The 23,549-nt window shown below is 44.0% G+C and overlaps 2 protein-coding genes across 2 annotated transcripts in view; one reads left to right on the plus strand and one right to left on the minus strand.

Annotated features, from left to right (window-relative positions):
* The window catches only part of LOC134846602 (protein SET-like), a 339,248-nt gene that overhangs the window by 124,672 nt on the left and 191,027 nt on the right, over nucleotides 1-23,549 (minus strand). The window lies entirely within an intron of this gene.
* LOC134846500 (cyclin-T2-like) lies at nucleotides 18,746-22,167 on the plus strand. The gene has a single exon (XM_063863883.1). It carries the CDS (start codon nucleotides 19,454-19,456, stop codon nucleotides 22,061-22,063), a length of 2,610 nt encoding a protein of 869 aa, XP_063719953.1. The 5' UTR covers nucleotides 18,746-19,453; the 3' UTR covers nucleotides 22,064-22,167.

Below are 23,549 nucleotides of genomic sequence, written 5' to 3' on the forward strand. Positions count from 1 at the left end.
GTCTTGAGTTAGGTACTGGGGTGCGGCGCAGGTAAAGGGATTTTAAAGATATGATTGGCATGACAATTAAATTTTAAAACGAGTTAACGGTGCTAAAACATAAAATGAATCTGCATGCTTTTAAGGGAATTCCAATTGAATTGTTTTAGGTGATATGAAAATGATAAGATTTTAACCATACTGGTAAAAGGGGGGTCTCTAGGTTAGGAACATGACATGTCAAGTTTCAATATGCTTTCTGTTTTCAGATCAAGTTTGAAAAACAAAGTTGAAAATCCAACTATACTCAAGCGAGAAACAGAGAGAGAAACCTTGATTGAACTCGCGATAATCGGCACTTACAGCAAGTATTTGCAAGGGAACATTTCGAGAGAATTCTTGAGTAAGGTAATTCTTGAGCTGGTAAGGTAATTCTTGAGCTGGTTAACACATACCTGTATACATCCCGAAGTCACGAAGAATGGCAGACCGATTATGGAAATCCGTGCTCGCGGCCCTGAAGAAGCCCACTCTTGATGAGCTGTACAGACGCCTGAGGGACTTGGACTACACCCAAATAGACGAGAGAATGGCGGTGATGCTGAATGCCATCCTCCAGTTGGAGGACCAGGGTGAGTGCAGGGAGTCTGCAACGGAGGCTGTCTTGATGATCGGCTACACCACCGAGGGAATATCGAACCAAGAACAGACCAGATGGTTGTCTTGGAATGTGGATGGAGGAGTAAGGGGTTTTGACTTGGCAAGGAATCCTGGCCTGAATAACAATACCGAATATGGCGCAGGGGAATTCCCACTACCGACTAGGCCAACAGTAAGATCCACAAGCCAGAGCTCGAGTAGGGTGCCATCGATGTCACGAACGCAACAGACGACCGAGGCATATCCGGATCTAGGTGTTCTAAAGAAAGAGCTCGAGAAGACGCAGAAGGAAAGGAATAAGGCGAACCTCGATCGGGATCAGGCAAAGCTGGATCGGGAGAAGGTTCAGCTGGAAAGGGACCAGGCGGTCAACGAGCGAGACCAGGCTCTGAGGTTGCTTGAGATGCAAAAAGCTGAACATCAACAGGAGTTAAGGGTGCGGGAGAACGCCGCAAATCGTGATCAACTGAGGTCGGAATTGGACAGAATAGAACAACGACAACGCGAGCTTGATGCACAGAAGGGAGCCAGGCCGAAGGAGCGAGTGGTCACCAGCTCGAGGCCAGAGTCACGTATGGAGGTGGATGAAGCCCCCAGAGCAAGAGCACGGTTCAACCTTGACCGCGAGGCCCGAGAACACATGAGTGAAGGGTTGGAAGTTTGGATACCGAATGACGCAACGTCTTCCTTGCGTAGCCTAGAGACGCAACCCATACGCCCACTGATGGATGTGGAGCTGCCGGGATATACCCCAACCTCGACCTCGAGTGACAGTCAGGTGAGCGGCGGCTCATCGCGTCTGAGAGAACTGGGTGAGAGATTGCGACAAAAGAGTCGTGAGAGTTCGGCAAGACCGGAGCTTCCCCCGACGTGGAGGGAACAGCCGGTTAGGAGTGTCGTGATCTTGAGTTATAAGAAGAATACAGAGGGGAGGTACCACAGGCACAATCGGCTGGACTGGAGTACGGAGCAGAAAGCTAGGAGAGACTGCTTTCATGATGCGGCCTGGGTGCAGTACTTGGCGCCACCCCGGGTACCAGAAGGTGCGGTTCATCTAATCGTAGGGGACAGCCTGGTGCGGGTGTTGACCCGGATCCGATCGCACTGGCAGACGGGAATCTTGAGTTTCGCTGGAGCTGCCACGCCACAGATGTTGGCAACGCTTGACATGCTGGGGATGACCAAAGTATACACGGTGACCCTGATGGTCGGGACCAACGATGTATCAAGGGGTGAAGCGAGGAAAATAACAAGGCTGCACGATAAGGTGAGCTGCCTTCTTGAGGAACTGAGGATTCAGATGGACCCCATCCTGTTGACGATATGTACTGTCCCCTACAACATGATGTTTGATCAGCACGCCTTGGAGATGAACGAGAAGGTGCGGAACCTAAACAAGGTGATAAGAGACATCCACCGGAAGAGTGTGCTCCCTGTCAGACTGTTGGACGTGGCAGAGCGCATGGAGAAAGAGGGATTCCCTGAAGACACCTCCAGTGATGGAATCCATTTTGATAGACCGAGGGGAGCAGAGTGGCTAAACGACGTCTTCCAAGAACACATAAATGCGCTGGAGGCGGATCTGCTAGAGACAGCCCAATTCACATTAGGACCACCTCCGAACCCACCATTCCTTGCCTCAAGGGCCTTGTCTGGTCGCTTGGGACCGAGAGTTGACACTGGAGACAGTTCAAGGAGCAGCCAGACCGGATTGCAGAGTGCCACGCCAATGGAGTCTGAGGAGGTGACGTCATCAACACCTCCAAGCTCGGCGATATCCTCAGTGGTAGTGGCAGAGAGCAAACGGGAAAATAAGTCTATGGAGACCGCTCGCTTGAGATATCCTGAGAAGGTGAAAGAACTGGATCTAGAGAGTTTGGAATGCAGGCAAGAATTGGCGGAAACCCTGGGGATCGAACGAGTGTCACACGAGGATTTGAATAGGCATCATTGCGTGGACTGGTTGAAAGCTCATGAGGCGCACTTCTCGAGAGCGAAGTTGATGGAGACCACAGACCTGACTGGAATTCCCACAAAAGCGATCATGGGACCCATTAACTACAGACCTCTCAAGCTGCTGGGGAGTCCTGGACTTATAGCAGAACCCCCCAAGCACCGAACTAGCATCGCCAGGATCAGGTTGGCAACCCCGGCACAGTTGAAGGTGGTAGACAAGCTACTCAATCCGGGAGGAACGGGATTGCCAGATGCCGCTTACGAAGGCTCGAAATTGGCGGAAGATCCCAGGTACGGGAAGCCCTGTGGGAGTACCCAGCTGGCCAAAACCCTGGCAGTTTATGATAGAGCAGATCCAGCTGCTGCGAGAGTAGTCATTGTGGCGGGATCAGACTTCGAAGGAACGTCTCCCAAGTTGTTCTGGCCGGAGACTTTGATATACTCTTTGCCAGGAGCTGAATTAAATCAGATGTTAACTCTGGTAGTGGCAATAAAGTCGGAGATGCCCTGTGAACCTGAGCTGCTGTTGTTTGCAGGGATGAATGATCACCTGCACGCGATGGGACTTCTTGAGCAACTAAAGGGCGATGAAATTCCGACATCGAGGAAGATATGGGAAGCCATTCAAGCGTTGTTTGCGGCGATGAATGAAGTGCAAGAGAATGTTGTCTCGAGATTCGGGTCCAAGACGAAGGTGGTGTTTACCACATCCCCTGGATACGCGAATATCCCACCCGCCCTACAGTTCGTGTACGCGGTCTTGATCCTGATAGCAGAAGGGAATGAATGGCGGATTCTAATGGCAGCCCCCAATCGGGAGTTGGAGCCATCGAACCTGAGGCTTCGCAAGTCAGAATTGGCGGCGGCATGGGCGGACATATCTCATGCACTAAGGGGCTTTTATGGACTAGCCGACATCCTGATCGTATTAGACGAGGTGCTCTTGCTAGAGATATCGAACTTTGCCAGGCAACTCAAGCTCAGCCCAGTCATCGGGGACGATCACCCGGCGATAAGCAAATTAACGGCCAGCTTGTGGTTTCGGAGTATGGATGTGAAGATCACAAACTCCACCAGCAGGTCTAGAGGTCCCAGTAACGAGAGAAGAAATGTGGCCGAGACGGAAAAGCAATTAGGATCGATGAAATATCGTTTGACTCAAGAGAATGGCTGGTGGCCATTTTTGACACCAAGGCTGGAGAACGCCACGAATAAGACAAGGGAGGAAGCACCACTCCTCGTGAAACAAGTCTGGAGTTTTCTAGAGAAGCAACTGGAGCTGGCCGAAGTAAGAGACATGACGGTGGCTAGATTTGTCTCGGCCGCCAATGAAGTGACGATTGGAGGGTTCTGGAGAGAGCACGCCAAAGGCGAATTGAAGACTCGGAGGGATTACGAGATTATCAAGTTCTTGAGTCCTTGCTGGGAGAAGGAATTCTTGGCAGGAATATTCGGTACCACGGCGACTATCTTTGGAGCCTTCGTGCAGGAGATACTGGGCATGCCCATCAGCCTGCTCTTGGCCCTGTATTTGGTCTACCCCAGATACTTGTTCAACATGGGCCCAGCATACATGTTTAGTCGGGGAGTGGAGACACTTCGAGTTGATGGGTACCTGGCACTAGTGCTCTTGACCCATGGGGAATTGGTGTCGTTTCATCGATTAATGGAATATGGAGAGCCTCTGTCTATGGGGAGAGTCCACACGAGCATTGAAACCAGCTCCTACAAGTGTGCCGCAGGGTTGAAGACGTTGCTAGTGCAATACCTCATGATGCAAAATCGGCACATGACGGGTGAAGATGAGAATCCAACTTCGAGAGAAGAATGGAAGAAGACGAACAGAGGGATGCCTCTGCTGACGGACCTATGCCTGGCAATGAGGTCGGACCCAATGGCGATATTCCGGGGCCTAGAGGAGGTGGTGACCTGCATTTATGGTCCAGCAGTGACGTACGCGTTCCCAGACCCCCTGGTGACAACGTATCGTCACTCTGTAACGCACTTGAGCCTTATCAGTATACTGGATGGGACGGCGTTAAATTGGTGTCAGCAGGAAGTCCTCAGAGGGCGAATGAGCAACACGGTACTCTTTGGAAAGGTGAAAGATGCCGAACTAATAGTGTACAACTTCAGGGGGCAAATGCAATGTAGAATGGGAGGCAAGCGAGAGGGTCCCATCGAAATGTATCCCAAATTCTGGAACTTGAACCCATTGACGGCGGACGGACGAGAGATCTTGAGAATTCCTGCCTGGAAGGAGTGCTTCGCACTGGTGAAGAGGGAGCTGGAGACCATAATGGAGAAAGAAATCCTCCCAGCCACCATGCCTGAGTTCCCAATAGTCAGGAGGATGACCTTGGGAATGAATAGTCCCTTGGTAGTTCCCTCCATAATGGCGAGGATGACGACGGAGGAAATGTAGAAGGATTTCACTGATGGCTGGGATCCCCTGTTCATTGGCTACACGGCGGCGGTCTACTTCCATACCAGCGAGATGAAGGTAAATTCGTGGACGACGCAAGCGAAAAAGAGTAGAGATTCGCAGCCCCCAGGGTATGAGGTGCGGAAGGTCTTGAGAATTCTAGAGAAGGAGGGACTTGAGAGCATGTTGCCCATATGGGATGATGGCAGGATGATCGTGATGGAGGGGCACGTCGCACTGGTGGACGACATGAAATTTGCCACGAGAAAATATAAGGCGCCCTATGGCTTGGAACAGGTGGAAATAAGACAGGAAGGAACAGAACTAGATGCAGCAGGTCAACTGCATGTAGCACTGACGGAATACAAAAAGCTGGATCCCACGACACCATCACCACTGTCCGTGGACACACCTGGAGACAAGAGGAGCGGACCCGTCGAGGACCGATTTAAGAAAATTCTCGAGAGAAGGAGACATGAGTCAGAAGAAGAGAGTATGGATGAAACTCTCAGTGAAGCCGGTGAAGACATGGAAGTGGGGAATACGCCTGAACCAGGGCCATCAGGGGAGGAGCTCACCACTCAAGAGCTGTTGAAAGACTTGAGCGAGGAGAATTGGGCAGATACTGCCACACCACCCCTGATTCCGTCTCCCCGGAAGGATCTGGAATTGCCATTGGCAAGTGAGACCTTCAATATGGGGATGATACTCTTGAGCTCGGAGGAAAGGGAAAAGAACACTTTCGAAGGGAACAGGGACATATTCCTGGGATCACTGAAGGACGATGCTTGGCAGGAGTTCTTGGAAGAATTCAATCAAGAAGTGGGCAGCGAGACGACGCTGGACAAATTCAAGAAGGAACTGTGGGACACAGTCGTAAGATTTGGAGAACCGCTTCTGATAGGAACGGGCCTAGATGAGAAGGCGAGAAAAGAGCTACTGAGCAAGCTGGTAGAGCTGAGGAATTCACGATCGAAGACTAGAGAAGAAAAATGTGAGGACAGCTCTACTCGGAGACAAAAAACTGTAGATAAAATGGTTGATAAGGTTGGGACTAGTAATATGATTAAAAGTACTAATATCCTTAAGGCTCGACATGAAATTTGCCACGAGAAAATATAAGGCGCCCTATGGCTTGGAACAGGTGGAAATAAGACAGGAAGGAACAGAACTAGATGCAGCAGGTCAACTGCATGTAGCACTGACGGAATACAAAAAGCTGGATCCCACGACACCATCACCACTGTCCGTGGACACACCTGGAGACAAGAGGAGCGGACCCGTCGAGGACCGATTTAAGAAAATTCTCGAGAGAAGGAGACATGAGTCAGAAGAAGAGAGTATGGATGAAACTCTCAGTGAAGCCGGTGAAGACATGGAAGTGGGGAATACGCCTGAACCAGGGCCATCAGGGGAGGAGCTCACCACTCAAGAGCTGTTGAAAGACTTGAGCGAGGAGAATTGGGCAGATACTGCCACACCACCCCTGATTCCGTCTCCCCGGAAGGATCTGGAATTGCCATTGGCAAGTGAGACCTTCAATATGGGGATGATACTCTTGAGCTCGGAGGAAAGGGAAAAGAACACTTTCGAAGGGAACAGGGACATATTCCTGGGATCACTGAAGGACGATGCTTGGCAGGAGTTCTTGGAAGAATTCAATCAAGAAGTGGGCAGCGAGACGACGCTGGACAAATTCAAGAAGGAACTGTGGGACACAGTCGTAAGATTTGGAGAACCGCTTCTGATAGGAACGGGCCTAGATGAGAAGGCGAGAAAAGAGCTACTGAGCAAGCTGGTAGAGCTGAGGAATTCACGATCGAAGACTAGAGAAGAAAAATGTGAGGACAGCTCTACTCGGAGACAAAAAACTGTAGATAAAATGGTTGATAAGGTTGGGACTAGTAATATGATTAAAAGTACTAATATCCTTAAGGCTCGAGCAGGGGGAGGCAAGAGTTGGAAGGAGTGGATGGAGAGGTCGAATCAGTGATGGTAGCCACAACACCCTCAAGTAGAGATGTGAAGACTCGCAAGAGGAAGAGAGAAGTGGAAGGATTGGGTAGTCCTTCAGTGGATGCTGTTTCGGAAGGAAACTTGAGAGAGACGGCGCCCATGGTTTTGGCTAGATGCAAGACGGCGGCATACAAGAGCAGCTCGGAGCTCAGAAGACCACTTGAAGTAGAGAGGGAAATAGAGGTTTCCACCAGTTCGACATCGGAGGAAGACTTCAAGCCTTAAAAGATAAACGTGAAGAGAGGTTCAACGAACGGACAGATATGGGAAGTAGATGTCGGCAAAGAATGGATCTCGAAGGCACACCAGGCCACGGGCAAGCGAGTGACAAGTGATCCATTGGAAAGGAACAAGACGAGGAACACCTCCCGGACGTGGTGGGTGGCTCTTGAAACATTGAAAGAAATGGAGGACTGCTGGAAGAAGTTAGACAGTGGAGTAGCTCGCAAGCGACGTAATTGGGCCACCCAGCAAAAGGCCGAGGTTAATAGAATAGAAATGGCAAATCATCTGAAGAGGTCCTGGCAGAGTTTGTTGAAGGATCATTTTGAAGAAGCAATGAGGACACCCTCATCAGCACCACCATTAATGGCGAATCCCTTCGTTAGAACTGCAGGACAATTAATGTTCACCTGGAGTCTGGTGGGGATAGAGTTGGAAACACTGACCTCGTATGACAGGCTGAAGTTGGGAAGCAAGAAGCTAGAGATGTATCAGGCACTGATGCAACACGTAGCCAGGGACAACTCAGGCTTGAGCCTGGCCAGAAGAAAGGATGCCACGTGTTTCTTGAGATGGATAATGTCGATGATGTCTGATAGCACCATCCTGGCATGCCAACAGAGAGCAAGCGCAAGCAAAACCATGGAAAAAAGAGTCTCAACGGTCATCTTGAACGTGTATCAGAGCACAGGAATAGAAAAGGAAGAGGGTTCCAGACTATCCCTAGAGAACCATAGGAAGCTAGACGAGGTACGGAGGTTTTATAATAAGAAGTTCGAAGAAGAACATGATGTTCACCGTAACCTGGCCTCGTCAGAGCAGTACTCGAGAATCAGCGAGAAGGGGAATACCAATATGTGTCTGGAGTGATGGGAATGGCCTACAACCCCTTCTTAGACTCGGAAGCTGGAGGCGCCCACAGGAACCATGAGGTGGCGGAGCTACTGAAGTTTTGGGCAGAAAGAATAATGGAAATAGACGCGGTGGAAAAAGAGGGGCTGAGCCTGGGCCTGATTCTTGAGAAAACACCAGAGGTGGTGAGCATACCACGTTCAGACAAGAGAGTTGAAATGAACATGGGCGATGTTAACCACGAACTTGGGAGTGGTATGGAAACTATTAAGACCCTCCTGGTGTCCACATCCCCACGCGAGTCTGATCGAGGAAACCACCGAGCGAGTGAGGTTAGCACCAACGGAAGATGAAGATCTGGCAAAGTTGAGTGTGCTGCATAAGCTAATTTCACCTCAGATGCAAGAGCCAGGCGAAAAGACTAGTAATCCCGGGGCAGCAAAGAAATTGGAGCCGGGTAGCTGTCTGGATTCGACGTGTGGAAACGGAGAGCACACCTGCGATGGACGGTCATGCGTTAGAATACTGTCATTTCAAAAAGAAGACCTGGTCACTTGGTTCGAAGACATAACAGAAAGGGAGAAAAGTGAAGTGCAAATAGTAGCGGAGTGTTACGCGAGAACCACGGTGAATATAGCGACAGCTCTCGGATTCTTCTCGAGAATGTGTAGTCTGCAGTCACTGGAAAGACTAGAATCTGAACATCATTTAGTGACGGCGTTGAGCGTAGAATCATGGCCCGGGGTGTTGCAGGTGACTCAAAAACACATCCGGAGCTGGAAGGTTGGTCTCGAGGCGGAAATGGGATTTCCCATGAGCGAAGCTTATGGCTTGCCATCGAACGCGAAATCGCTGATAGGGTCAATGATGGCCAACTTGTGCGGAAGTCACTACCCACTGCACATGGTGATGGTGGAAGCATCCAGCCAGAGAGTACTGGTGGACAAGGCCTTCTCAGTGCCCAAGTGCGTGAGGTTGGCTCGGATATCGCATCACTCGCACAAGTTGTTGAGAAAAATCAGAGGGACAGTACCAAAAGAATTGAGAGATGACTTGAGTGAAATCTGGGGAGAAGAACTTTTGAAGTTGGAGAGAGAGAACACAAGCGATCACGAGAGACAAAACGTGATCGGAAAACCTGTGGGAAGTGCTCCAAACCTGGAAGATAACGACACGATGCATGAGAAAATGATGGAGCTTGAGCCTCTCTTGGAAGCCTCGGGGGAGCGTAACCTCAGGAGCATTGAAATCACCCATGGAGAATGCCCATGCCACTGTTTAGCGCAAACGGTGTGGTATCCAGATCACAAGAACCTCTGCCTGGTGTGGGATATGGAAGAAATCCGGTCGATCGGACTACCGGATCACCGACAGAAGGTGACGATCTTGGTAGTGAGTACGATCTTGTCTCTGAGATGGATAGAAGAGAATATAACGAAGTATCGGGAAGCGGGGACGAAGTATCGGAGTCAATATACGCGATAGACTACAGTAGGAGACTCGAGTTGTTTGAGACTGCGTGCAAGGTATTCGCCATACCAACGGAAGTCAGACATGTCTGGAGCCGTTTGAGGTACTTCCCATGGTTTCGGGCGACGCTGACGTCCTGGTTGTACATGACAACGAAAGATCACATGAGAAAACATCAAAAAGAGTATCGACAGTTCCAGGCCGAGATTGGGCCGGAAGCTTTCAAGAGACCCCTGTTAACCCATCGTAATGCAATCACGACAGGATGGAAGAGAGTGGGCAAGATGTCTAGAGACAATACCAAGGCGAGGGAATCGATACTAGAGGAGGACCTGGCGAAGAACGTGAGCTTGAGCCTGCACAACTCCTTTTGTTTGAACCGGGAATCTAGGGTGAAGGCACTACCCAACCAGGCAAAGAGGTTGCAAGAGCAAAGGGAATGGATGCGATCCTACGAACAGCTGAAGGCTTGGGAGGAGATTGTGATTAGCTCCGATGATGAAGAGGAACTGTTGAGACAGTTTGCCGTATCTAGTACTTCAGGGTGCAGTACATCCAAGGCGAAGAGTGCGAGATGAGCAGGTGGCTCGAATGGATCTTGAGTCTTGAGAGGGAAAAGGGGGCTTGAGCGTGGATCCGGGTGAAACTTGTATTCACGAAAAAGAAGTTTTAACAAAGCAAATATTGTTATTAATATACTATATTTATTATATAAATCAAAATGCTGCATGACAATTTCCTGATTGAATAGGACAAAAGAAATTTTAAATGATTGGCTTGGAAAGCAAGAATTCAAGGGTGCAGGTGTGTGCAGATTTTGATTGCTGTTTAGCGATAGTGTGAAAATTTTACATGGCTGTGAATTTTGGGGTGTAGATAAGCTTAAGTCTGCTGCAAACTTCTGTAAATGACCACTGGCACTGTATCTTGAGTAACACTCGGTTTTCTGGGACTCACTGGCAGAAGACAGCACGCGATGAGGACATCGTTCTCGAGTCCGGGGAGTATGTGCCAGTCGGTCATATTTGGAAGTTTGACCTTGAGAGAAACAAGAAAACACTTGATTTAGGAGAGAAATTTAATTTTTCAAAATTTCGAATGGAGCATGTCATGCGCGATTTTCTCGCGATAACTGAAAATCAGAAAAGAGAAGTCAGAACGATCGAGTAACAATCGCGGGAAAGTTACTAAATAAAACAGTGGGAAATTGCTATTCGCAATTTCTGTCACAATAAAACAAGAGTAGAGCTGTCCCATCTAAAACAGAGACGAGAGCATTCCCACGAACTGGATTGTTGTGATTGGAGTACTATTATTAACTGGACCAGAGTGAACCTTCGGTGGAAAGGTGGACAGCTAGAGTGTCCCAATGGTTCACGAGAACTTACAGTCTAGAGTAAAAACTTGTTCTTGTTATTAAAACTGACTAACATTAAACTCATTTTAGTTACCGAATGTTACATTGAGTTGCTTACCGACTTATTTACTTCCTGGTTCTTGAGCGTGCTACAATGTGAGTACTTAATTTAAATTCCTAGAGTGTGTTTTATAATTGTTATGTTGAGGTAAGGCGAGTTTTAGGTTGATCCATCTGAAATGGATCAAAGTTCCACTGTCTAATAAAAATAAACTTAACGGATTGTTCTAACCCGGTTTTTAACGGCGTTCATGTATTTTGGGTATCTAGAGACCTAAGTATGGGGACGTTTCTAATTCTAGAGTGGGGGGATATTTTAGTAGTAGCCTTTAAGCTGTAACGGGTCGTAGTCTCATGTCACAAACGAACCGAACTGGCTCCGACCGTTCTTGAGGTAGAAAAACACAAGAGATGGTGTCCCTGACCCTTGAGCCAGTGGTTATAGGGCCTATTTTTCTTAAGCCTCATGTGTGACTGCAGTAGACGAATGTTACATATTGTTGTTTTTGTCTACATTCAGCAATGCTATGTCCATATCTACGGCAATAGTTACACCTTTTTTGAATGATGTTTTCGCTTAAAATTTTGGTTTTAATTCTAGACATTTAATATTTGAGTGATTTTTTCAGCTAGTTCAGTGTCGGAGTCATGGATGTTTTTTTATTTTGAAAGTGGTTGTATGGATGTTGTTTACGTATTGTAATTTTAAAGATTCTGTTTCTTCCAGTTTCCTAGTGATTTCAGCTTATTCTAGTTTGTCTACTTGTTTTCGGAAATCTATATCAGGTTCTCGAATTGAAGATCAATGTGATGCTCCCTTTTTTATGGCTATTTTTTTATAATTGTGGTGTTGGAGTCATCATCAAGATCTCTGTCATTTTTGTTTTTTATAATCATGCGTTTTAAGGGAGTTTCTTTTGCAAAAAACTTAAAGACTCCTGCAAAAGTTTTATAATATTTTCATTTTGCACAACTTCCAGTCCCAAATAACGAAAAGTTCCCAGCAATTCTCTCCCAATTTCAACTCTGAGCTTCTGCGTTTGAAACACGCCGTTCCTGTCCACACAAAATCATCTTCATGAACTTCGAGGAATCCGGATAAGAGCTCTTCTTTGAAAAAAAAAGAAAAACGACCGGTCAAGCACTGAACTTTTGCAGCCGGTTTGATGAACCCATTTCTGCAATTTTTCAAATCATTTTAAGGACGCATCTGGTAAGCCATAAACGATCTTGTTTAAACGCCATAACAGCACCGTCTTCGCTGCTTTTGGCGGTCGCAAAAACACGGTCCGCGAAGCCTTCTCACCTTGGAGAAGGGCGCTTTTTATATCCAAGGAATTTAACTGCCTCTTTTTGAGGCTGCAAAAAAGCAACATAATTCTGATACTTTCACGAGTACAGGTAGGCGACTGTTTTTCAGGCCGAGACAACTCAAAATCCTCAAACCTCTTGCAACAAGTCGTGCTTTTATCACCCACCTGCAAGAAACATAATGCTGACCTTCGTCTTCAACTACCGTGTACACTTCCATATTGGCCCAGTTTTGGAATCGACGGTTAAGACTTCGTCTGTTAGATTCGTCTGGTCAGAAACAACGCAGGAGAAGCTGCCGTAGCAACGCAGTAAACTTTCTGGCCTTCTGAACACTGCGAATTAGGCGTAATAACTTTCATGTTGCGCCAATTTTCATGTTTGCCGCCTTTCTTGCCACCGCGACTCAGAATTCTGCCAGTGATCATTCCTCCATCACACTTAACAGACACGATTTGACCAATTTTCTTCTGCTTGGGATGGTTTTGGCTGTTCAAAAGCTTATTTCCAGGACTGTCAAAATCATCATTGGAATGTACTGAACGGCTGGCTTCTGTAACTGGTCTGTCCGAACTTTCATGCAACGAGATAATAGGTGATGGCGAGCTCGTGTTAGCGGTCTTTCTCTCGAGTTTCACGTCTTGTGGAGTGGTTTCTACAATTTCTTCGTCCTCGTCACTTGAACTCTCATTAACCTTGTTTTCGGTCGATTATCACGGCGACCCGCTTCGATTTCATGATGGGTTCTCGGTCTGCGAATACTGCATAAATCTCGTCTTATGAGCTCTAATAACTGCTCCTCCGTGTCTGATGTACACTATTGGTCCGTCTGGTCCCAAAAAAGTTCCTGGACAACTCCAATTTTTATCTCGAAGATAAAATACTTCAGATCCAATTGGAAAATGATCATCAAATTGACGAGTAATCATCCTCAAGGCACGCTGAATTTTCTCACTGGACTCAGATGCAACAAAGGCGACCCTCGCTTTGTGTAAGGCGGTCAAGTGACGTCGAACATACTCAATCGAACACTCTGGTGATAATGTCGCCAAAATATTCTCTAGTAACGTTGGTAACTGCCCGAACACAAGTTGATACGAGGAAAAACCGTGAACAACGTGTTGACAGTTTTTGCCATTGTTGCCCAAGAAACAGCAGTTTCATATGGTAACTTTGACTCTGAGCTGATTTTGACAACCATTTCTGTTAATAAAGCATTGGTTCTTTCCAAAAAAAACCATTGGACAAAGGGCTATAAGCAGCAGTAGTTTTAACAGACATTTTGAGATTATCTGCCATATCTCTGAACTTTTGGTTGTTAAACTCAACTCCATTGTCTGTGTAAACTCCGATCTTGGTACACCGTATACACTAACCCAACTGATGAGAAAACCATCATCCTTCCGTATCCGCATTCTTATTCAGTATTATAACGGCAGCACTTTGCCTAGTAAAAAGATCGATAATATGTAAATACTAGCACGATTTCTCAAAGTGATGAAAATCAGGGGCAAAAACATCATTGAAGGAAGAGGCATGAGAGAACCCTACTATTGGTTTATTAGGTGGCCTTCTGAGCTTGACACACGTCTCGCAATCAACACATACTTTAGGCAGAAAGTCAAGTGACCGTTTGCTCAGCGTTCTACCATGGCTAGAATTTCTCAACAGTGATTTTATTCGTTCAAAGGATGCATGATCAAACTGCAGGTGTAACTTTGTGAAATTTTCACAAGATTTTTTGTCAGATTTGTCATCCCAGATTAAAGAACTCACAAGAACAATTACAGAATGTGGCAAAAGACTACCTTGGAGTTTCTGGCAATTCAGGGGTACAGCGTAATGTCCGCTAGAGGTCTGAAAAACGTCAATAGGCTTCCAAACATATAACTTTTGTCGTTCTCCAGATCAAATTGAGTTATAGTTCTTTTCAGTGATGTTTTACTGAGAAGCAGCGGTATTTTTTGGTCAACGACTTCAACTTCAATTTTACACTCCACTACACCTATTTACCAATGTACAATACTTTTGCGAACGAAATAACAGGTGGACTGTCACCAAAACGAAAAGGAACTTCACTTTACTCACAGATAACAGACTCTGAAGAAAACTTATCGGTAAAAACCGACAATCATTTGCTTCCGCAGACAGTTTTAGACCTTGCTGTGTCAATAATTGCTGCAAGATCTGCTTCTGCAACATAAACTTCATATTGCTTCTCTAGCGGTACTTCATTCATCAGTAAGATGTTGACACTTTCATGTGCGTCGAAACCTTCGCCCTCTTCATTGTTAAAACTCTTGGTAGTGTCAGATTCTGATAAATTATCACTTTGAGACCCATGTGGACAACCTTTTGCATAGTGGAAAATGAATCGCAAGTTTTGCATTGTGTAACATAGCCATTATTAACGGGATTTCGTCCAATCAGTTTATGCTGGAAACGTCCTCGCTTGTTACCTCTAAACTTTCAACCCCCATGCTAAATCCTGCCCTAAAACTATTTCTGACGCCTATAAATATCATGAGAATGTCAAAACATTAAAATACCAACAAAGAATTCTGGATGTGGAACACAGCAGCTCTGTTCCATTAACTTTTGCGTGTACCGGAGGAGCAGCACCTGGCTCTGCAAAAACATCCAGAAACTAGCAGAGAGACTAAGCGAAAAACAGAACGAATCATACTCAGACACAATAAAATTCATAAGAGGAAACACAAGTTTTGCACTTCTAAAGAATGCAATCCTCTGCCTTAAGGGGTGCAAAAATCTTAAAAATACATCCAACATAGACAATTCTATCTGTGCTATAATCGAGGAGGGTAGATTTTAATTGACAATTCTCTTGATGCATTAATATCGACTTGATTTATTCATAAAGTTTTGCCGATGTATTTATATAGCGTTGGCACGGCCCTATTCAACCTCTGCACGTACCGTCGCATGACGGAAGGGCCCATTTTAATTGACCTTTTTTTTCTAAATGGAGGTTTGAAACCGCGGCCACGATAACCTGATGTGCAACTTCCGGCAAACATAACTTCTTCTTTCACACAAGACAGATCGGTCACGACTTGATTATAAAGTCTCTCCATGATAAAAACTTTTGATCTTTGCAAGCTGTGAGAGCCATTTTTTTTCTAGTTTCATCAAGTAAAGCATTGTCCAGGAGTTTAAACACAAGAACTGCATCTGGTAACTCGATATTATACTTTTTCGCGGTATCATACTTCTGCTCAAAACCGATAACATACTGCATCATACCAGTGTTTTCTTGACGAGTGTTCTTATTGAAATCGAATAAGCAGAATCAGCCAAATCATCGGAGTCTTTTTCGAATAATTTGTCTAGATCTTCACTCCATCATGTATTGTAACGGGTTACATCACTTGACATAAGAGCTTCTCAAGCTGAACCAGTCAGTGTAAGAGCAACAGCTAATGCTCTCTAAGACGCCTGCAGATCTGTCAAAGTCTGCCACATGGAAATTTCTGTTTTCCACTCTTCATAGGATGGTGCACTGCCGCTGGGTTTTTGAAGCCAAACATCGAGGATACGAATGTTAAAACGGATGCCAATGTTAAAACGAATAAAGATACAAGACTGATTTAAAACGCACCAGCGGATATGCTACAGTACTGCAAACATACACACTGAAAAAGATATCGGGTTTACAAGAATACAACAACAAAAAAGATCAACAAGAACTACTTGATCCGAAGAAAAACTATCAGGCACACGAAACAGTACAAAATCTGGAATGGTTTCGTTATCGAAGTTTGCTCGGAAATTTGATTCTCAGGAAAATGCTATCAAAGTAATTGAAAAGTAAAGATTTTTTTGCTAAAAGTAAATTTCAAACGTTTTCGCAACTATTTCATCGTCAGGATTTTTACATTAAACTGAACTATATGACAATAATACATCAATTTACAAACCTTATTTACAATAATCCATATACATTTTGGTTCTAAACCATCATGTTAAAAAATGGGCAAATCACAGTTGACCTCTAAATTACTATTAAGATTAAAATACTTTTAACCTCTAAAAATAATCAAACAGTTTTAAATTAATTTGTCTGGAAGTTTCTGAGTCATAATTTCGATTTAGACATGTACGTTTTAAATAAAAAGCCAAAAATATTTTGGGACTAAATTTTTAGTGTTAACTCCTTGCTCTTAAACTCATCGCGCGTGTTCAAGCACGGTTTCTTATTCCTGATATGTTTTGCCTCTAGTGTTAACAATTTTGTTTGGTTGTTTGACCTATCTATAATTTCTCAACTAAGATCTGCGCTTTTTCCCTCAAGTTGGCATTGCTGAAGGTGGAGGCCTACCGGTGAGTCTGCTTTTTTATCCTTCTCCTTGTTCTTAGCGCGGCAGCACTTATCACAGTACCATCTCGGTTATTGATTCGTATACGTCATTGGATGTTTTTCCGCATTTTAGATGATACCAGTTTCGGCAACTCTCGCATTCAACTCCCTTTGATCTATATGTGACCTTCCTGCTGCAACATGGGCACAAACCGTTTTTGTCATTAATTTGCTGTATCTCCGTTCCCACCGGTATTTCTTGTCCTTGAGCAAACTCGTACTCTTTCAGCCACAAGTTTGCCAGAATTACAGCGAGGGACGCGCCCATTGCTAAACCATCAACTTGCACATATCATGAATCATTACACTTGAAATATACCGATCTAAGGAGTAATAATGGTAGCAAAATTGCTGTCATCTTTTTTTTGCAGGCCAGGAGCACGTAAACTCATATGGCTCTCAGCAAATAAATTTATAATAAAACAAATTTGCGAATGTGGCGAAATTCGAATACTCAAATCCTTTTAGTTTTCGAGTTGCGACAATCGTTATGTTAATTAATGGATCTGTTTTTTATGTTTTCAAATTCGGGCGTCATCTTTTGCCATGTTTAAGCTTTTCCATCGTAATATTTTTGCAAGTTCAACAATTTTTTTTTTCGTGTTTAAGCGATAGCGTATATTACTCAAGTTGGCATTGCTGAAGGTGGAGGCCTACCGGTGAGTCTGCTTTTTTATGTTCCTCAATTCTATTGATCAAATGACGAACAGTTTGTCGGACATAGATGGAAGTGTATCCACTACATGACAGTTTATAAACCACTCTTGACTTGAGGTCATTAGAAAATGCTGACTTCAGTGATGGTAAGCATGATTCTAATTTTCTTGTGGTGAAAACCACTTAACTTTAGTTAATTTTCATAACCTGTTAGCAAAATATTGGCTTTGCTTACCTCTTTATTGCACCATGAGCATTGGGGGCTTCACATCCGTTGGCGATTGAGTTGACAAACACCTTTAGCTATTCAGGGGCTTGCCCTTACCCCCGATGGCTTTGCCCAGGGCGTCTGCCGTCACCTTTGCGGACCAATATTCAGGGTACTGATTTGTCGGCCATTGCGCCCTATTAGTTTCCATAGCCTTATCAAATTGCTCCCAGCTAGATGTACTCCTAAATACCCTGTGTACAGTGCCTTGGATAACACTACGCTTATACTGAGTTGGGGCGCAGCATCTATAGTTCAGTATAGACCCATTATCTGTTGGTTTTTGATACCAACGGCAAGTTACACCCCTACCCTGCGATACATTTATGTTCATATCCAGAAACGGCAAATTCCCCTCCGAATTAGTTTCCTCTAGAGTGAACTGCAGATTTGGATGAAGAGAATTGGCGGCATCGAGAAGACAACTCGGCTCCCCTCTGACTGTTCTAACAATGTCATCAACAAACCTGAGGAAAAATTTCACCTGGGAAGTATCCTTCTCCTTGTTCTTAGCGCGGCAGCACTTATCACAGTACCATCTCGGTTATTGATTCGTATACGTCATTGGATGTTTTTCCGCATTTTAGATGATACCAGTTTCGGCAACTCTCGCATTCAACTCCCTTTGATCTATATGTGACCTTCCTGCTGCAACATGGGCACAAACCGTTTTTGTCATTAATTTGCTGTATCTCCGTTCCCACCGGTATTTCTTGTCCTTGAGCAAACTCGTACTCTTTCAGCCACAAGTTTGCCAGAATTACAGCGAGGGACGCGCCCATTGCTAAACCATCAACTTGCACATATCATGAATCATTACACTTGAAATATACCGATCTAAGGAGTAATAATGGTAGCAAAATTGCTGTCATCTTTTTTTTGCAGGCCAGGAGCACGTAAACTCATATGGCTCTCAGCAAATAAATTTATAATAAAACAAATTTGCGAATGTGGCGAAATTCGAATACTCAAATCCTTTTAGTTTTCGAGTTGCGACAATCGTTATGTTAATTAATGGATCTGTTTTTTATGTTTTCAAATTCGGGCGTCATCTTTTGCCATGTTTAAGCTTTTCCATCGTAATATTTTTGCAAGTTCAACGATTTTTTTTTTCGTGTTTAAGCGATAGCGTATATTACGATGCTGCAGAAATTTACGATGCTGCAAAAACTATGCTTAGTTTTTATTCCTCAGTGTATTTCAGTGTTGCTAGGTTACGCAGGGGTTGCAAATTTTGCGTCCATTTGCGACCGCTCAAATGCTTCTAGCTTACAACTTGGACAGTTTTTTTTAATAATCTGAAATTTTTAACCCTGTAATTTGGTGCTGGCTTCGTACTCTCAGGAGTTGGAAATCTTGACTCCAAATGTCTGCGCAAGTGCTTTTAGTATCCGATTGTGCCCTTTTTTTGCTTTTTCGGGGGAGTCAAATCTTGCTTCCCATTATAATTGCTCAAATGCTATAAGTTTCCGAGAGATGTTGTTTTTAATGATTGTTTCAAACATTTTCAGATAACTTGGATTTTAAAAATATGCATTTTCCAACCCTTTAGTTGAGTGCTGTCAGTGTACTCCAGGGGTGGCAAATCTTGCCTCCATATATGCCTGCTGAAATTCTTTCATTTTCCGAGCTATGACTTTTTATATGGCTTCTATAAAGTTCAAAAAACTTAGATCTCGATTTTGAAGTGTAATTGATAAACGATTATTCGTGGATGCGTTTGAAAATAGGGAATATGTTGCAGTTTTTGAAATAGTTCTGTTTTATTTTTCGTAGTTTTCTTCATATGATTTATGTAAGCGAGTTTCATTTCACGCTAGTTTCATTTAAGTTTATTTTGGAATGAGCACGAACATCACGACGGAAAAGGTATCGGCTGACCAGGCTTCAAAATTTAATGGATTTTCCAAGCCAACTTCAATTCGGCCGTTAACTTCTTCAAACCAAATATCAAGATATGATAATCCATCTCGGTGGATTTTCAATTCTGAGAGATTAGCTGAATTTCCTTCAGTGAATAAAAGCTACGCTGATTTGTCCGATAGACAGTATCGGCAGCAGGCAGCGAACATGATACAAGATATGAGCAAATCCCTTGCTATACAGCCGCTGGCTATAAACACTGCCATAGTGTATATGCATCGTTTTTTTGTATTTCATTCCTTCGATCAGTTCGATCGCTTTCTTGTAGCCGCATGCTGCGTTTTTTTGGCATGTAAGGTTGAAGAACAACCGCGAAAGTTAGAGCACGTCGTTCTTATGTACTGCAAATGGCGGAAGATGCCAGAGAAAGTAGCAAAAGGAGAAGAACAACGAAAGCTAGTCCAAGAGTTTATACTCCATGAACAGTTATTAGTGGAAACCCTTGGATTTGACGTCCGAGTTGAACACCCACATTCCTCTGTTATTAAAATAACGGAGAAGATTAAAGCCAGTAAAGATCTGGCTCAAACTTCGTATCTTCTGGCAACAAATACACTACATCTGACAACATTTTGTTTGCAGTATACGCCCGTTGTGATAGCATGTGTTTGCATAAATCTAGCTTGTAAATGGGGCCACTGGTTAATCCCCAAGTCCAATGAAAAGAAAGATTGGTGGCAATACTTTGCTCCAAGTGGTTTTACGCAACAAAAGTTGGATGAGTTGACAGATGAGCTAGTTACCATTATTGACCAGAGTCCAGCAAAAATGAAAGAGCATCTCAAACGAAAATGTTTACCTGGAAAATCCTCTTGCGCTGTTTCGGGAAATCAGAAAGAAACGCAGTCTCAAACACCGTCCGGCCTTAAAAAGTTGGCATCACCTAATTTGAAACTAGGACTGAAGACCGCATCAAATGCAGCTCAATCAGTAGGCCCCGAAATTGGCACTCCTAAAGCAGAGACCGCTAACGAAGTTCATGCGTCTGCGACTCAGGAGGTTGTAAACGACATGGTAGACTCTTCTTCCGAAGTGAAATTGTGCAAAACAGAACCATCTGGCGAAGCAGCGGGTTCAACAGAAAGCAAAAGAAAACAGCTCTCGCTTAGTCAGTACAAGGAGCGCATTACATCCCAGAAAAAATTATCAGAGACAGCAAATACCTCGCCATGTGTCAAAGCTGAAACGCTCGATCTACCACTCGATGAAAAGGCGTCGAAGCAAGTTGATACTCCGAAGAAGAAAAGCTGTATCCTAGACGAGACGATGAGTCCAGGCACGGACGCCATAACAAATCTCCTGAAGGCTTCGGCCTTGAAGATTGAATCATCTAAGCTAAGCATTGAAACTCCTGTTCGGGATGAGAAAAACTCGAGTTCAGATTCGATAAGTCCGGGAGCCGAATCGATTGCATTGTTAATTACCGGATCTAAAGTACAACCTATTTCACAAGAAACTGATGGAAACTTAACCATCACAGCAGAAGTGAATGCTTCTTTATTAGAACCGGCTGTTAAAGTTGAACCAGATCGTGAACCTGTTTTAAATGTAGTGAACAGCTCCCAAGAGATCAATAATTTACTGAAATGTGCAACAAGTGTTGTCGCAACGTCTTCAACAAACAGCGGAATATATTCTATCATAAACAGTGAATCTGGGAAGTTTTCGAAAAAGAGCAAAAGTCATAAAGATAAAGACAAGAAAAAGAAAACCAAAAGTAGCAAGCACGATAAGAAAGATAAGCCCAAAAGCGAGCGCAAAAGTTTGAGAGATGAAAGCAATGGCGGGAAATCTTCAGAAGAAAGCCAGGAAACTTATTCGAATTTAAAAATAAAGTTGCGGTTGAGTCCGAAAGCAGAAGAGATTGAAACACCACCTCCGCCACCTATCTCAACTGAAAATGCATTGTCTCTTTCTTCTAACTCCTGTGTTTTGGAAGTTCTGCGTCCAGAGGTTAATAGCACTACAAGGCCATCTCTACCTGTCTTGAACGAACCAGCGGTTGCGCCTATAAAATTACCTGGAAGTCTCGGATCGCTTCTAGAAAGCAAGCGAACAGAAATAAGTAGCGGCGAGGATGAAGCCGCTGCAAGGAAATCAAGTAAAAAAGCCAAGAAAGCGCATCGAGAGAAGTCAGAAAAGAAAAATAAGAAAAGGGACCGAGGAGAGCTAGAAGATGAAGAAGAAAACGGTGAGCAATATCAGTCGCACAAACATCACAAAAAACACAAAAAGAAAGCGAAAAGTCGACGCGAGGACAGAGAAGACGATGAGACACCCGACGCAGCGCCTTCTGGTAGTCTTAAACTCAAAATAAAACTCAACGGAGCACACCTCTCCTCTCATTTAGACCAGTCCACCGAATCTTTAGATGATCAGCGGCTTCGGATGCCAACTGATTCTCATTCCGTATCTAATATTGACACACAGTACAAAGAAAGTATCTGTGTAGAATCATATCAACCAGCACATAAAAAGTTTAAATCACTGTTGTCAGACTTACCCATGCCACCTCCTCCACCCTCTTAACCAACTGGATGTCATGAAAATTTGTGATGAAACTCGAAACTTAATAGTAGATAATAATTCAAGATGATTTACGAAAGATTTCTCATTACGTAAATTTATTGTTATTTTGCGCTGTTTTGACCTAACCCTAAGTATTAGTTTTTATCTAATTGCATAAACGAGTTTGTGCAAGAATAAGTGCTGGCTGTGGGTGATTCATTGCTCATTTTGATCAAATTAGTTACTAGCATATGTTTTAGTTATTCTTTATTAGCTAGACTATTTCTCGAGTTTACGGGTGCCATTAGGAAGTCAGAACGCTAATGTATAACTCAGCATTGGCAAGTAGCAACTGTTTACTTCTTTGCGCTTTCAATCGGAGCGGTGTTCGGCAGGTAAGGCAATAGCTTTTAAGACAAGAGCCATTTTTGATGGGATTTTTAAGACGACGCTACACACCTTTTTTCAGCTGTGTTTCTGAGAAGTAGAAACTGCTTAAATTCTTAACGCCCATTTGTCGTCTCAATTTCATGTTGTTTCTTATTTCGACTAATCATTTATTGAAGTTGATCAAGTTGTTGACAAACTGTGCGATAACTCCCTCAATTAGGGAAGCTCGACCCAAGACTAAGAGTCTTTTTACACCTGTCAATTATGCGTCATTCAATGGCCGAGTTTTTCGCAGGGGATGTAGTGATTACCATGAGTGCCTTTTAGCTTGTGTTAATTGCTTTAAGGGGTTGCGCTTTCAGACGAAAAATAAACTAGCATAAAATTTCAATTAGTTCCGACACTCACTTGATTTTTAAGGGGAGTTATAAGGGGAGAATTAGAAATTTGGCTTAAAAGCTTATTGTTCAAAATTGCAAATATGAGTAAGCAAAACGTGAAATGGAGAATCTTCAAACAACATTTCTTTACATTTTAATTGTGCAAGGCATTTCAGCAGACCGGATTTTTAGCAGACCAATCTGTTCGCAGACTCAGAACAATTATGAAGTCAGACAGCTAACTTCAAACGCAGCATTGATGATTAGCGACCGCTTGTTCCGCTGGGCTTCAATACAACACGAGTGTTTTTGTGCGCGTAAATCTTTGTTTTGCCGCTAATTTAGACTGTTTTGTGGTGGAAGCCCTCATGCGCGAAGATACAAATCAGCCAATCAGATTTCAGCAATCTAAAATTTGGAAAGAAAGTAAACATTTCCAGGGACTGGAGTATTGATATTGGTCGAATTTAAAAACGGCAGAAATATGCAAAATTTTCAAATTGTCATTGACCGCCGCGAAATTGGGACAAATTTTATATTTCAAGGGTTTCGTAATGAAAGATATTGCTTCATTTACTTCATTTCAATTAAATGGCAATTACTTCTTTTTAAAAATTGACTTTCGGCTAAATTTGTGTTCGATAGCCCCCTGTTTTGTTTTTAAAGTTGATAGTTTTGTTTACAAATCGTGAGATAATTGTCTTAATTGGGGAAGATTGGTCCAAGACTGAATGTCT

The sequence above is a fragment of the Symsagittifera roscoffensis genome, chromosome 1 (genome assembly GCF_963678635.1).
Source record: "Symsagittifera roscoffensis chromosome 1, txSymRosc1.1, whole genome shotgun sequence".
In the NCBI taxonomy this organism is placed as follows: domain Eukaryota; kingdom Metazoa; phylum Xenacoelomorpha; order Acoela; family Convolutidae; genus Symsagittifera; species Symsagittifera roscoffensis.

What these genes read in the sequence shown, in the direction of transcription:
- LOC134846500 (XM_063863883.1), top strand. Translation starts at nt 19,454, where the DNA reads ATGAGCACGAACATCACGACGGAAAAGGTATCGGCTGACCAGGCTTCA.